This window comes from Asterias amurensis, chromosome 6 (genome assembly GCF_032118995.1).
Source record: "Asterias amurensis chromosome 6, ASM3211899v1".
NCBI classification, from domain to species: Eukaryota; Metazoa; Echinodermata; class Asteroidea; order Forcipulatida; family Asteriidae; genus Asterias; species Asterias amurensis.
This window is the reverse complement of record NC_092653.1, coordinates 1407033-1423036: the sequence shown is the minus strand read 5'-3', so window position 1 is coordinate 1423036 and position 16004 is coordinate 1407033. Positions and strand designations below refer to the sequence as shown.

At 38.2% G+C, this 16004-nt stretch overlaps 1 protein-coding gene across 2 annotated transcripts in view; it reads left to right on the top strand.

Moving 5' to 3' along the window:
- The window catches only part of LOC139939083 (GATOR1 complex protein DEPDC5-like), a 57390-nt gene extending 42738 nt beyond the window's left edge, over positions 1-14652 (top strand). For both annotated transcript variants that reach the window (XM_071934818.1, XM_071934817.1), the window contains 6 exons: positions 250-385; positions 847-955; positions 2640-2921; positions 4031-4197; positions 6760-6989; positions 9981-14652. In XM_071934818.1, the coding sequence (XP_071790919.1) occupies positions 250-385; positions 847-955; positions 2640-2921; positions 4031-4197; positions 6760-6989; positions 9981-10407 (1351 nt within the window). In that variant the 3' untranslated portion in view covers positions 10408-14652. The remainder of the gene's footprint in view (positions 1-249; positions 386-846; positions 956-2639; positions 2922-4030; positions 4198-6759; positions 6990-9980) is intronic.
- Positions 14653-16004: the final 1352 nt, after the last annotated feature.

Genomic DNA, 16004 nt, shown 5'->3' with positions numbered 1-16004 from the left:
CACATCAATGTCAATGTTTCAATTGTTTTTGTACATTGTTGTGTTATTTATAACTTCCCTGGTAACTGTCGACCATAATATTACTGTAAAGCCTGTTATCATTTGTTATTGATATCAAGTTATTAAACTTGTCCCAGTGGTGCAAACCTAACCTTTTCTTAAACTATTGCGCCATCCTAATTCTCTTCTGCTCTCTCATACACAATAAAAACATAACTAAAATGAAACACGCTGTACCTTTTTCTGTAGAGATGGACTGTATTTCTTGCCGATGGACCAACGGAATCTCCCGGCTTGTTGTTTTTCTGCCGTAGAGGGTGTTAATTGGATAAGATCCAATTTCCAAACCGATGTCAGTGAGAGTGAAGCTGTTGAGGTTCTCCAGGTATTGTTAAACTTAAAAACGGTTATTGGAAATTAAAAATTAAGTCACTTTATCGACAACAAAAGAAGTTTCTTAGAATAGCTGTTCTTAAAGATCTTCATCTAATAATTACCGATGTAGAAGACCTCACAGTTTTTATTTAATTTCCTCAATTGAAATAACCCAGACGGCCCTCATGCATTCCTTTTGCAATGCACGGAACCTTACAGTATTTAACATTGTAAAGGCAGCCCATTTTTTTTTTAAAGCATTTTAGTCAGAAGTAATATTTGTTGTCGATAAAATGACAACTAAAGTCTAGATGCCCCTTGTTTTACCTGATTTGAAGATCTATTTTGCCAACAGTGGCGTAAAATAATGATTAAGAAAAGTTCCCCCTCTCTCACCCGGGTCACTTACACCTGTTTGTAACATTTATGTCTTATTTTGTTGATTGTAATGTATTTTTGATGTATTGGTAGAACATGACGGAGGAGGGTTTGATATGTCACGCCTCAGGTAACACCAGTCATCCATTCTGGAATGGCTCTTACTTCTATCAGCTGCTCAAAGAGGAGTTACCTCTAAAAGGTTACACTAATTTAAACTATTATTTTAAAATTTAATGGTTTTATTTAAAGGCAGTGGACACTATTGGTAAATACTCAAAATAATTATTAGCATAAAATCTTACTTGGTAAGGAGTAATGGGGAGAGGTTGATAGCATAAAATATTCTGAGAAAAGGCTCCCTCTGAAGAGACGTAGTTTTAGAGAAAGAAGAAATTTTCCACGAATTTGATTTTGTGACCTCAGATTTAAGATTTGAGGTCTCGAAATCAAGCATCCGAAAGCACACAACTTTGTGTGACAAGGGTGTTTTTTTCTTTCATTATTATCTCGCAACTTCAAAGACCAATTGAGCTCAAATTTTCACAGCTTTTTTATGTTATACATACATGTATGCTGAGATACACCAAGTGAGAAGACTGGTCTTTGACAATTACCAATAGTGTCCACTGTCTTTAACTTCTTTACCTCGGGCCCACTTGCTAAGCACCAACAAATTTTGCTTATCAGCCACAATTACATTAAGTAAACATTGTGTGACTGGTTTCTCACTCAATTTTTGCTCAACAAAGAATTTTGTCAAGCAGTTACTGCTGAACAGCTTCTTGAAATTTTGCCCTTTTCTCTAGCTGTTCTTACCCTACTTTAATATGGACGTATTGCTCCTTTTGCATGATTCCACTGGATTAAGTTAGTACTGCACCCCTTGATGTTACCAAACAACTTTGCTTGATGTTTGCAATATTGGATTGCTGATGTCCTGTCTCAGTGTTTTCCGCCATTACGGGGATTCAAATATGCCCAGCGTTAAGTTCTTAGGCATCACAGGCATTTTTTACCAATACTGTTCAGACAACTACATGAAGTGCCAACGTGATGCGAGTTCAAGTTTGTCACAATGTGCTATAAACGGAAATAATGATAGGCTGCTAGTTGATGATTACCATGCTTAGATCCTTACAGACTGTGAAGGGGGTAACCCTGTTCCAGTCCCAAGAGTAGGTGGCAACGTGCCCCGGTTGGCAGTTGAGTGTAGCCCTCTACTGGAAGTGGCCGTCCGTGGCCGTCAGACTGTGAAGGGGGTAACCCTGTTTCATCCACAAAAGTAGGTGGCAACTTGCCCCGGTTGGCAGTTGAGTGTAGCCCTCTACTGGAAGTGGCCGTCCGTGGCCGTCAGACTGTGAAGGGGGTAACCCTGTTTCATCCACAAAAGTAGGTGGCAACTTGCCCCGGTTGGCAGTTGAGTGTAGCCCTCTACTGGAAGTGGCCCTCCGTGGCCGTCAGACTGTGAAGGGGGTAACCCTGTTTCATCCACAAAAGTAGGTGGCAACTTGCCCCGGTTGGCAGTTGAGTGTAGCCCTCTACTGGAAGTGGCCGTCCGTGGTCGTCCCTGGCCTTGTGATGTTAAGCAATCTGTCATAAAAAAAATATATATAAGTCTGATTGAGAATCTACAGTATTTATTATTAAGCAATCGTTTGGTGAACGATTTAGATGTACTCAGGGAGGGCCTTGGTTTGAAGTGCTTTGGAGCTTTGTAACAAAGACATGATGCACTTTTTGGTACATGTGTGTACATCCAAACATGATGTCCGATGTTAAAGTTAGCATGGAAGTAGTACTTCAAACTCTCTTTATTGTGAATTTAAAAACTTGACTGAATAATTTCCTAAATTATTGAGAAAATCTATCTCTCTCTCATCCAGAAAAGTCAAAGAAATCTCCAACGAGGCAAAGCGCCTCATCCTTAGCTCATCACAACAGCGCCCTCAGTGACAAGTTCCAGAATGCGTGGTTTGAGGTCGCTGTCTGCAATAACTCTGCCCCAGTAAACCCCGCCCAGGAGAGGGTCCCTGAGTTCCTGTTACCTTGCTTGCCACGCCCAGTGTCTCCTGCTACCAAGATCATGTCAAGTTTTGCTGAGATGTCGCCGGATGCTAGCACGGACTCTGAGGAGACTGAAGAAAGAAGGTCCCTCATGCACCAGGGTAAGAGATTGTAACCAACTTGCTAAGCATTCAACTTAAAAACAGGGTCTTTGTACTTCTTGTAGGACAAAAAACACAACGCCACAGATTTACACACAACTTACACAGTTTGAAGATGATGATAGTAGAAAGCTTCCCTGAAAATACTACTTGCTGATGAGGTGCTGTAGTTTTTGAAAAATGAGTAAAACAATGTCATGAAAATAATTTTCGTCTCGGTGATCATGAGAGGAAAATTATTTTAGCATGCAAAAATACATTTTCATGACATTGTTATACTAATTTCTCAAAAGGTACAACACCTCAGCAACTAATATTGTAAGGTACGCTTTCTACTATCAATATCTTCAAACGGTGTGAGTTTAATGTAAATCTGTGGACATTGTGTTTTGTGTTACAAAAAGTACCCAAATCCTTTAAAAACCTCCCTTATTTACCAAATTTGAAAATCTCCCTGATTATGGAAACTTTCCTCTTGTTATCTCCTAGATCATTGTACAAACTCTTCCTGATTGCAAGATGCAAAGGTTGGCAGCTCTGCTCTTTGCTCAGCAGTATAGATTGATACACAGTTTAGAATAATCTTAGCTGTAGGGATGAGATTGTTCAGACTTTTGGCTGAATTCAGACTTTTTATGTCGGCCTGGTGAAGAAATTCAGACAATATTGTTTCCCACAAATAAAGAAATCCTGCTCATTGGTCTACTTCTCTAGTGCTTTGGATACTGTTTCCAAAAGCTCCTTTGGAATCTACTGTATAACTCCAGGGGTTGCCAAACAGTAGAAATGGCATCATTTGACCATACCTTTGAATTTGTATCCAAATGACTCTCACCCCTGTAGCTGGTTGTGAAGTCAAACCCTGAGATAAGAATGTTTTCACCAATTTGTAAAAAAACAAATTATTTGGATTTTTAAGCTTTAAGAAAACTATTTGCATTTAAATAAAGTACATTGTGGACCTTTATTGAATTAAACTTGTAGTGAATATTATTGTGTTAAGTATACTGTGATAAAGAAATAAAATCAACAAAAAATTCATTTTAAATATCACGGTTCTTTACAAAGTTTAAAATCAGAAATATTGGTTTTCTTCTACCTCATTGCAGCCACTAAACCAGCGTCACTAAAAAGCCTGTTATTCGATAGTTACATCAACAAGACAGACCGTGTTGAATGGTGTCATATCAACTACAACGGTTGTTTCTCAGCTGACAGTGCCTGGGGATTGGATGTGGAGTGGCTGGTATCCACTCCAAGCTTACTGGTGGAAGTGGTAAGTGTGAAACCCCTTTTCAATTTAATAATAATAGTAACCAGTTTTTATATAGCGCTTTTCACACCCAAAGGTTGTCTCAAAGCGCTTCCAACATTTTTACCCCCCGGCCACTGAGCCTTAAATCAGTCATTAAACCATCTCAGCTCCCTGGGGAGTATACAGCCTGTGCAACAAATATGCGCTACTCGGCTAAATCAATCACAAGAACCATCTCTCTGCCCTCACATGTACCCTTTTACCCCTGGGTGGAGAGAAGCGGGTCTTGCTCAAGGACACAAGTGTCATCGACTCCTGAACCTACACGATAATAAACAGAATCACATGAGCTTGAGTTTGGTGCTCTTATCCGCTCAGCCACAACACCCTAGTGCACCCCGCCTCTGGAACAAACTTTCATTTCACATTAGGAGTGCTGATAGCCTTGAAGTATTTAATTTGTTCTGAAGTCTTATCTTTTGAAACAAACTTTTTACTAAATGTGTTTTAATTGTTCTTCTCCTGATAGTAATAAAGGGTGGCTGCAGTTTTTTTTTTTATTCATTTAAACGATTAAACATGACTTTTTAAACCTGAAATATTTTTTTATATTTTTTATTAAATGCGCAAGTATTTTAAAAATGGTTTTCAAGAGATTAGGGGAACCCACCCCGCCCCTAAAAGGGAGCCTTCATTTGCCTAAATGCGACGTCATGTCGGTAACCCGAGCCGCCGGGTCCCCTGGCTGTGTGCATAGTGTGCACTGTGTGGCCTGGTACCTAGGCGCGTGTAGTTAGGGACCAGACTCTTTTTGCCGACAATATGTTCGAATTCCCGGCGTGACGTGGTAGGGGGCGGTAACAATCCACAAAAGGGGGGAGGGCATGACTTATTCCCTAATTACGCAAGTCAGATATGTCGGGAATAAACAAAACACATTTTATTGATATTCAATACAATCAGAAATAAATGACAGCAAAATTAACTGTTTTATTTGAATTCACTGTAGCATCCTTTTAAGTACATTTTTGTATCTACTGTCTTGATGTCAATGCATTTGTACTATTGTATCTACTGTCTTGATGTCAATGCATTTGTACTATTGTATCTACTGTCTTGATGTCCATGCATTTTTACTGTTGTATCTACTGCCTCAATGTCAATGCATTTTTACTGTTTGGAAAGTCCTGTATGGGTCTTGTGTTTTCATTTTTTTGGATTGTGGTCCTTTCTTTTACCAGTTGTTAGCTGTTTAATCATTGTGAAATGAGTAAAACAATTTCACAAAACAATATTTGTCTCAGAGTCAGTGAGACGAAAACAATATTTAAGCTTGTACAACGGATTTACGCGACCCCCTGAAATCATTGCTTTGTGGTTTTCACTTCCCCCCCCCAAAAAAAAAAAAACTTTTCAACTTTTCAACCAATGAAGCCTCTACAGGTAAATTATATCACATGTCATCATTCACAGTGAGTAGGGAATCATGTCATGGTCAAAAACTTGATCTGCAAAAGGTATCAAAGCCCTTTAATTTAAACCCAGCTTCTATTACAAGTCAGCAGAGTAAACCTACTTTTAAAACCTGCTTTTAAAATCTGCTTAGCAAAGAAATTGCCTACATAGGCAGGTCTTTAGTGAAGATTATGGGATTGGACAGGATTGCTGTACAATTCTTTTAAATCCTGCTGTTTTTTTTTCTTTTCTAGTAAGCACAGTAAACTGTGTAGCTTAGCAAATAACTACCAAATGTCTTTGTGAAGACCATGGCTTGATTGGAGTGTTGTACAGTCCCTTTAAACCCTGCTGTTATGACTGTGTTTCATTTCCTGTTTTTATCCCCTTTGAAAGGCGGCCCTCTCCAAGGGTGATTGATCAATTAGGAATGAATGGGACACATTTTCACCCCCCCCCCCCCCCCCTCAGCTTCCTTACTTTTCACTGAGCATATTTAGAGGATAGATCATTTAGCGTTGCATTGCAAAGTTCAGAGGAACTGGTACTCTATAGAGTTCATAAACCTGTATAGGTTTGATAATTACTCAAAATAATTATTAGCATAAGACCTTACTTGGTAACGAGTAATGGGGAGAGGTTGATAGTATAAAACATTGTGAGAAATGGCTCTCTATGAAGTGACATAGTTTTTGAGAAAGAAGTAATTTTCCACGAATTTGATTTCCAGACGTCAGATTTAGAATTAGAGGTCTTGAAATCAAGCATATGAAAGCACACAACTTCGAGTGACAAGGGTGTTTTTTTGTTTCATTATTATCTCGCAACTGAGCTCAAATTTTCACAGGTTTGTCATATTTCATGCATATATGTTGAGATACACAAAGTGAGAAGACTGGTCATTGACAATGATTAGTAGTGTCCAGTGTCTTTAAGCAGAAATTGTTGTTTACAAATTTCTGCTAAGCAGGAAACTAGCATCTCTATTAAACTTGGTCGAGGTACTGACAAGAAAATGGTGAAATATTACATACATCTTCATTCACAGTGAGTAGGGGTCCATGTCAAAAACATGATCTACAAAAGTTATCAAACACCTTTAATTGGCTTCCTCCTTTCTATTTGTAGTTGCAGGGATGGGCTCGTAAAGCTGTCCAGTGTGGCTACCATCTCATCCCAGCTCCAATGGATGCATTCAATCAGTGCCCTTACTTTAACAATCCATTATCCTGTCCTCGCTTCATCAAACTTGACCTCCAGTGTCTCGGGTCAGATGAAGGTCAAAGGTTATTTGAGGACTTCGACCCTGTGAGTCGTATGAGCAGAGTGCATCTACTTCAGGAGGCCATTTTGAAAAGGTAAATGGATACACCAGGATGTGTCATTGAAGCTCAGTTAAAAGGGATTTGTCGAAAGTGCTCAAAATTTGTAATTACCTAATAAATAATAATCAAATAATCAGCAGTTCTTATAATGGTACTTTATCTATTTATTATCTATATTGTACTTTATCTATATTATTAAGCACTTATGCATTATATAAGCTTGTTGCTAAAGTTAAAAGATACATTTGGTTTTGGAATCGTTTGATTGTTTCAAACCTATATAAATGCTGATGTATACAATCATGGAGGAATAATTTAATTAAATTTAGGAGTGATTACCAAATTGATACAGCCCCTTTAAGACAAATATGCTTAGTTTGTTACTATGGCACCTCTTTGAACGGCACTTGTAAAGGTTGATATGGTGCTGTAGTGGCTCTAACCAACTATGCCTGAAACACTGTAGCAAACCAAGGGCTTGACGATAAGTCTACTGGGTACTCTTACTTGCATTACACAACACATGGGACCTATGGCATTACTTCTTATACAGAGGAAGAAACAATTATAGGGTGCGTTCGATTAGCCTCGGTGGGTCGACCGGGTCTGCCCTCGGTGCGTTTGAATAGCTTTGACGTCATTCCGGGGGCTCACCCGGGTCAGCCCCCAGTGCCCTGCTTGTGGAGTGGGTCACTTGGGGGCTGTACCCAGGTGCATGACGACACTGCGAGAGCGATGAGTGCTCGTTCGTTTAGCTCTCGTCAGGGGCTCACCCAAGTGAGCACCGCGGGGTAGACCATTGTAGACCATTGGCACCCATTGTTAAGTTGTATTGATTTATTTTTTATTTTTTGTTGTTGCTATTTTATGTAATTTAACGTTTTTATCCACCCTGTTATTGGCGCTGGCGCTGTTGGATGCGGCTGGAATAAAAGTGTCTTGCTTAAAGCCATTGGACCCTTTCGGTTCAGGAAAAAAACAAAAAGTTCACAGATTTACAAATAACTTACAGGGTTTACAGAAGGTAGTGGTGAAAGACTTCTCTTGAAATATTATTCCATGAAATGCTTTACTTTTTGAGAAAACAGTAAAACAATATCAATTCTCGATGTCGAGAATTTGGGATTTATTTTAAACACATGTCATGACACGGCGAAACGCGCGGATACAAGGGTGGGTTTTCCCGTTATTTTCTCCCGACTCCGATGACCGATTAAGCCCAAATTTTCACAGGTTTGTTATTTGATATAGAAGTTGTGATACACGAAGTGTGGGCCTTGGAAAATACTGTTTACCGAAAGGGTCCAATGGCTTTAAACAGCACTTGTAAAGGTTGATACGTGTATGGTGCTGTAGTGCAACCTATAGGCAACTATGCCTGAAACACTGTAGCAAACCAAGGGCTCGACGATAAGTCTACTGGGTACTCTTACTTGCATTACACAACACATGGGACCTATGGCATTACTTCTTATACAGAGGATGAAACAATTATAGGGTGCGTTCGATTAGCCTCGGTGGGTCGACCGGGTCTGCCCTCGGTGCGTTTGAATAGCTTTGACGTCATTTCGGTGGCTCACCCGGGTCAGCCCCCAGTGCCCTGCTTGTGGAGTGGGTCACTTGGGGGCTGTACCCAGGTGCATGACGTCACTGCGAGAGCGATGAGTGCTCGTTCGTTTAGCTCTTGTCAGGGGCTCACCCAAGTGAGCACCGCGGGGTAGACCATTGTAGACCATTGGCACCCATTGTTAAGTTGTATTGATTTATTTTTTATTTTTTGTTGTTGCTATTTTATGTAATTTAACGTTTTTATCCACCCTGTTATTGGCGCTGGCGCTGTTGGATGCGGCTGGAATAAAAGTGTCTTGCTTAAAGCCATTGGACCCTTTCGGTTCAGGAAAAAAAAAAAGTTCACAGATTTACAAATAACTTACAGGGTTTACAGAAGGTAGTGGTGAAAGACTTCTCTTGAAATATTATTCCATTAAATGCTTTACTTTTTGAGAAAACAGCAAAACAATAACAATTCTCGTTAACGAGAATTACGGATTTATTTTAAACACATGTCATGACACGGCGAAACGCGCGGAAACAAGGGCGGGTTTTCCCGTTATTTTCTCCCGACTCCGATGACCGATTGAGCCTAAATTTTCACAGGTTTGTTATTTGATATAGAAGTTGTGGTACACGAAGTGTGGGCCTTGGACAATACTGTTTACCGAAAGGGTCCACTGCCTTTAAGGGACACGCGTGTTAAACCCAGACTCTGCTGATCAGAAACACTAGAGCTTGAGTCCGCAGTGCTAGACTGCTCAGCCATGACCTGATGACTAAACAACCCTTAGTGTTATGGCTGGTTGTTTTTGCCTTTGTGTTTATTCTGCTAGATGTTATGCACTGACCCAGAATTTTGTTGACTTTCCTCCATTTGTTTCCTCCAATTACAACGTATTTTTCTGGCAATTATTTTTGTTGCTTACATGATACTAATTGGATATAATTGTTAATTTTAATTGAAGACAGGTTAATTATTTTAGCAAATGATTTTTTTGTTGGTTTTGTTTTGTGTCCTGGAAGGACAATAATCAAACAAGTTGTTTCTGTGTTGCACCTTCATTGATCAAAGAGATATTCTTATAGTAGTACTCGTTTTAATATCATTGTAACTCTATAGCAGGCTGCAGAATAGCAGGTAACAAAAAGTATTTCAGCGCCTTTGAGCAATTTTTTGGATATATGGCGCTTTATAAATGCTGTTACTATTATTATTATTATATTATTATGAATCAGAAAGGGGGAAGTGTTGTCAAATATGATGTGTACTATTTGTAGCCTTCTCCATTATTTAAATTGCTTAATTGTTTTTGTTCTTTTTTTTGGGGGGGGGGGGTTGAAAAATGTTTCCTTTTTATTCTTTGCTGAGGAAAGTGCCTCAAAGCTGATTGGTTTATGCAAGAAATGAGTCATCAGAATTATCTCTTGTAAACTTTTTATTTAAAATACATTTGGTTTCCCCTCTGTTAGGTTTGGATTCATCAAAGCCACTGATACTGGCCATCTATCTTCAGTGAGTTACCAAAATCTAAAGAAAGACCACATACAGTACATCCACATGACAGGCATGGTTCTTGTCCTCATTTACCCACCAACCAATCAACATTCAGCATTCGAGGACCCTTTCTCATCTCCCAATCAGAGCCCAGCAAATGATGACATCACACAAAACAATGAGTCACAAGAGTGGACGTCGAATTTGGTTGCAGAGGCGGGATACAATTGGGTACCCAACTACCTGCTCACCAAACGATGGCGCACAAGCTCATGTGGAGATGAAAAGTTTCCTGAACGGCTGCTCCTTGACTTCAGTCGATTCTGCGCGAATCACGAGGATCGTCTTAAAGAGTTTTGGAAGAGGAGTAAAGAGGCTTGTCTTCAAAAAGAAACGGAGTGACCTTTCCAAGTAAATTGTCAGGAGGTTCATGTTATGAACTACAGTACAGTCTGCGTTATTTGTACTCAAGAACATCAGTACATGTTTGTTGCGATTCAATGTGAAATCAAAGAGCAGGTAAAATAAATTAAAATAAGAAGATGTGCTCCACATCTTATTCTTGAGTATAAAAAAATAAAGAAAAATAGATGATTTGGTAATGGTAGTACTACTGTTCAGTGAAGATAATTTGTTTGTCAAAAAGAAGATTAGATTGTCATAGTGTAAAATGACAAAACGGAGCACGCTAAGCTCAATGGGAAACTTTAGAGCGCTAGGTGGCAGCAGACTTACCAGGTAAATTGCCATTGTAACAAAGTTCTAAGCATGCGTACATTCCTAAGAACAATGGATTCGACCTGGTAAGTCTGCTGCCACCAAGCGCCCCATAAGTCTTCCATTGTTGCCTTAGTCGGCTTTAGACGAGTAGCAATATGACATGTGTGTTTGACCAAACCAAAAAGGAAAGCCCTGTTGTTGATGCCTCTAAAATGGCAGTTTGTTGAATTTGACTGGAAGCAATACACATGTATAGATAACTACACCAAAGATTCTCTCAGGGGATGTTGGGGCAGAACATGTCAATTTTTGCTCCGGAAAAAAAGGTTTAACCAATCAAAAACAGTCTGCGTGACATATTGTTTTGGCTTGGAATCTTTGACCGGTAAACAGAAATGTTTTGTGCTAAGCTTAATTTAAGCAACTCTGTGAAATATCAGAGAAGGCAAAGGGCTATGTACTTTACTGCATTGACAGTATCTTAAACAGAATTTTAAGAAAGTTTGTTCAACAATATCCGGTGCATTATTAAAGATGCTATGTCAGATTTTTTGCCGATTTGACCTGAAAACTTTGATTAAAAATTCAATAGGTATTTTGATGGGGGTCGAAAAAGTCCGCCAATTATTAGTAGCAGTGAAATAAAGTGCAAAAAATTAGTTTTTTGTTGGGATCCCGACAATATATCACGTGACCAATTCTTATGTGTTTTATAAGAAACGTTTTAAATTTTTGTCATGGTTCCTGACCATTAAAAGTAATAGTTAAACTTTTTTTGCGTTAGAGCGGGTGATACTCTTTGAAATACCATTCACTCAAAAAAATACGTATTTTAATGTTTGGGACCAAAAATCTTTAAGTTGTTATTTTGTATGTAATACCAAATAGTAAGTGTTAATTTTCAACAACAAAACTAAAGTGCCAAAGGTGTTTTCAAGTTATGAATTTTGCCTTAAAATGAGTGTGCTCTTGCTGGATAATCTTTTCCCATGCTGAATTTATACACTGTAACTTTTTTTTCTGGATCTTCGTAATTAATAAGTACAATTTGAAAATTAAATTACTGTAAATAGGAATAAATTATTAATTCAATTTATTTTTTACCACTAATGGGTGGGTTTAGAAGAGAGAAAGTTAAGCTTGAATGAAGGAAACTTTTATAAATTTATTTTGAATAACTAATGTTTTGAATTTGAACATGGACATCTTTTTAAGACATAGTTTGTTCTTGAAAATCTGTGCTGAAGTTTGTGACTATCACATGGTCAATTTGGACTGTAATGTGATGTAGTTATATAACAATTGTCATTGCCTAAAGATATCTGCCTTTTATGAAATGTGTCTTGAAAACTAGATAATAGAATCAAATAACTTGACTCATACAGAATGATAGCACATACAGAATGGCGACACACACAGAATGAAAACACATACGGAATGATAGCACATACAGAATGGTGACACACAGAATGAAAACACATACAGAATGATCACATACAGAATGGTATCACACACAGAATGAAAACACATACAGAATGATGACACATACAAAATGAAACCAAACACATAGTAATACAACATACAGAATAGTCACACATACAGAAGGTTAAAATGACTACTCATACAGTATTAGAACACATACTCAGTGATAACACATAAACACATACAGAATGATAACACATGAATTGATATTGGTTTATTTAGTTCAACAGTAATTTAGTGTAGAGCCAAAGATAACTATTCTCGTTAAACTCACTTCTATATTAAATACATTTTGACTCGTCCCTAAGAATGTGCAATTAATATTAATTAATAAGTTGATACAATTAATTTTACTCTTTATAACTTTATAATGTAAAACTTTGCTGCTTTACGAATTTCGACCACCAGAGCATCTAAACCAATTTTTACTGTCATATTTATCAGTTTCCTTTGAATACAAAATGTGTAGAAGGTCCTACAACTCTGTTAACTTTACTAAATGAGTAAGTCATAGAACTTACATTTTTATACAACAAACATATTAGAACATCCGTGCCTCCACTCTATCTGTCCTTCCTCTATGCTCCACTACACTACACTCTTTTAAAACCGCTCTCAAAACACACTTATTTAAATCCATCTAAGCTGTTCAGTTTCTGCTATTTTAAATAGTCATTTTTTTTCTTTTTTCGTCGGTTCTTGTTCCACCTGGTATTAAACGCTACATAAATTATTATTATCATGGAACTATATTTTTTCTTCTCCATGCGTCAATGAAGTCGAGTTTATCAATGATTTGAACCTTTTTAGCATTGGTGAGCTTCAAGTCTTGTTAAAGTTTTGTCAACTCAATGAGGCAATTGTAGTGGTTGACCTTATTTTAGATTCTTTCAATTTGTAGCTATATTAAGCTGATCACAGTTAATAAAATCGTCACTGTTTATGAGTCACGGCTACGTCCAGAACCTATCCAATTGAAAACCACGTGATACCAAACGCATACCTCCCATCAGCGGAAGGGGAACATTTATCATGGCCATAGCCTGGAACTTCTGACGTCACACTTCGAAGCTCGTGATTTACGTCAGAGATCTCATCTGCCGTTGAGCTTACGTCCATCGGATCCCCCCCCCCCCCATAATCACCTTTCATCTTCATTCATTTGACATGGAAACGTAACGCTGTCAAATTTTACGTACTGTTACACGGCACGCTGCTTTTGCGCAGACGACCAAAAGTGCATCTGCCAAACATCACCTCGGACCAATCAAAACAAAGAAATGGAAAGCTTTCGTCACTGAAATTGCTGGTTCTGTAAAACCAAAACCTGTGTTTATCTTTACAGATAAAGATAGGGGAACAGTCGAAGTTGGCCATACACACAATTATTTCGTTTCCGGTGTCGTCAGAATGATGCAATTGTGTCCGCCATGCAATACTGTCCGCTCCGGACACTTTTGCATATGCAATCGTGTCTGGGGCTAAAAAACCGTCCAGTGGACATGTACATGACTGTACATGTATGTGCGTGCACTGAACCACGTAAATAATGCAGCATGAATATTCACGTATGTTATGATTGCAGCGAATACCCAACGACCGAAATTTTCCCATGTCATTCATGACATGCACTTAGTTAGCTTTTAGCTTGTAAAATAAAAATGGCAAACGTGTTCCGTCGACCAAGGGCGTTTAATTTACTGCAAGGACGGTTTTGCACGGGGCGGACACAACTGCATATGCAAATGTGTCCGGGCGGACACAATTACATTATGCAGCAGCGTCCGGGCGGACACGATTGCATATGCAAAACCGTTATTGCATATGCAATAATATGCAATGATTTCCTCTGGATAGTATTGCATTGAGGACATAATTGCATGCGACACCGGCACGGTAGGGGGCGTGGTTTGTTATCGGATGCGCTTATCAAGTGGATCCTTGGAAACACATTTTCCAAGCAAAAATGATATAACAATATGGTCAATATCGTGGAAATGTGAGGTCTTCAACCACAGGACGTTGGGCAGCGTAGATAATGACGCAATGCATTTCTTGTTATCACTGTCGGCATACTATGGAGATTGTTTATGGAGGTGTTGTATTATAAACTTCATGTTGAAGCATACCTTGGAGAGTTTTGCGGTAACACCATGATGCTATCTCTCTGTTGAGTAGTGCTGGTTCTGAAAAGAAGCGGTGATTAACAACTCGACGTTTCGATCAGTATGCTCTGATTGTCTTCAGGGAGAACGAGATTTTCAGATGGTTTACCGCAAACTATTTCTATTATTTTTCTCTTAGGTTTCTTGCTTTCTTTATTTTGTGACCGTTCGTTAATACCATTCCGAATTCTTCCTATTTCACTTGTAAACATTCTACTGTTATTTCACCTTTCACCTTTTGTGAAATATATTGCCAAAGTTATTTGAATAAATAATCATATCTCAACAATATGTGTGTGAATCAATGAGTTTGTTGTATAGTATGTGATGATGATTAGATTTAAATGAACATTACAGATTTGATTTTGCTAACATAACGGTTGCTGGCAGTGAGCACTTTATGTAATCCACCATATACATAAACTGACAAACCTGTAGAAGTTTGAGATCGATCAGCCATCTGGGTCACGAGAAAATAGTGAGGGGGGGGGGGACGATTACATGTAAAACACATTTTGCATGACATCGATGCGAAACAAAACGAAAACAACGCTTAGTGAGCGAGAAAATCCAAACGCGAAATTAGACTTTATTTCTTATCATTATGACATTTCATTAATAAATAGTTCAAGTGGTATTTTCTACTATCATCATCATTAGACCGTGTAAGTTTGATGTAAATCTGTGATCTTCACGATGTTTGTTCCTATATACCAATCCTGTAATCCTTAAAGCCATTGGACACTTTCCGAACATAACAAAAATTAAAAGTTCACAGATATACAAATAACTTCCCTTTATTACTCCATGAAATGCTTTACTTCTTGAGAAAACATTAAAACAATTAGCAATTCTCGATATCGAGAATAACCGATTTATTTTAAACACAATGTCACGACACGGCGAAACGTGCGGAAACAAGGGTGGGTTTATCCGTTATTTTCTCCAGACTCCGATGACCGATTGAGCTTAAATTTTCACAGGTTTGTTATTTTATAAGTTGTGATACACGAAGTGTGAGCCTTTTATTTACCGATGTTGTGCGATTTCTTTAAACAGAAAGTACCACCGTCACTTGTTTTCATTATGTAAACAAGTCTGTTCTGATTACAACCGGTGAAAGAACTTCCGCATCAGCATTATTCAGCTTGAACTTTTACAAATAAGTTGTATCTTGTTTTCAAATGGTTTCCGTCCTCCATGATTGGACCTATTGAAATCAGTATTGCGTTGACAAGAAACAATCTATGACTTTAAATTTAAACTCTGTAGACCCTGGTTCGAATCCCGCCTCTCAAAAGAAACGAATCTTTATTCTTGAAACTATGTTGAGGAGAATGGACGATAAAGTGTAGATTCGTGAATAGAATGTATGAGCCAAAAGCGAGTACATTGTATTCACGAATCTAAACTTTAAAGAGTCCATTCTCTTACTTAAACTATTGATTGGTTATATAAAAGTTTCAATGAATTGGCTTTCTCTATATTAACAGCACCAGTTAGTCTATATAATTTCGTATATAAACGTTAACAAACGACAGTTGGTCACATTTATTTTTATAATTATTTTACAAAATAGAGGCATTCTTTAGTGCTTGCAACGTTATCGAGTACAACTTCAGTTTGCTCAGA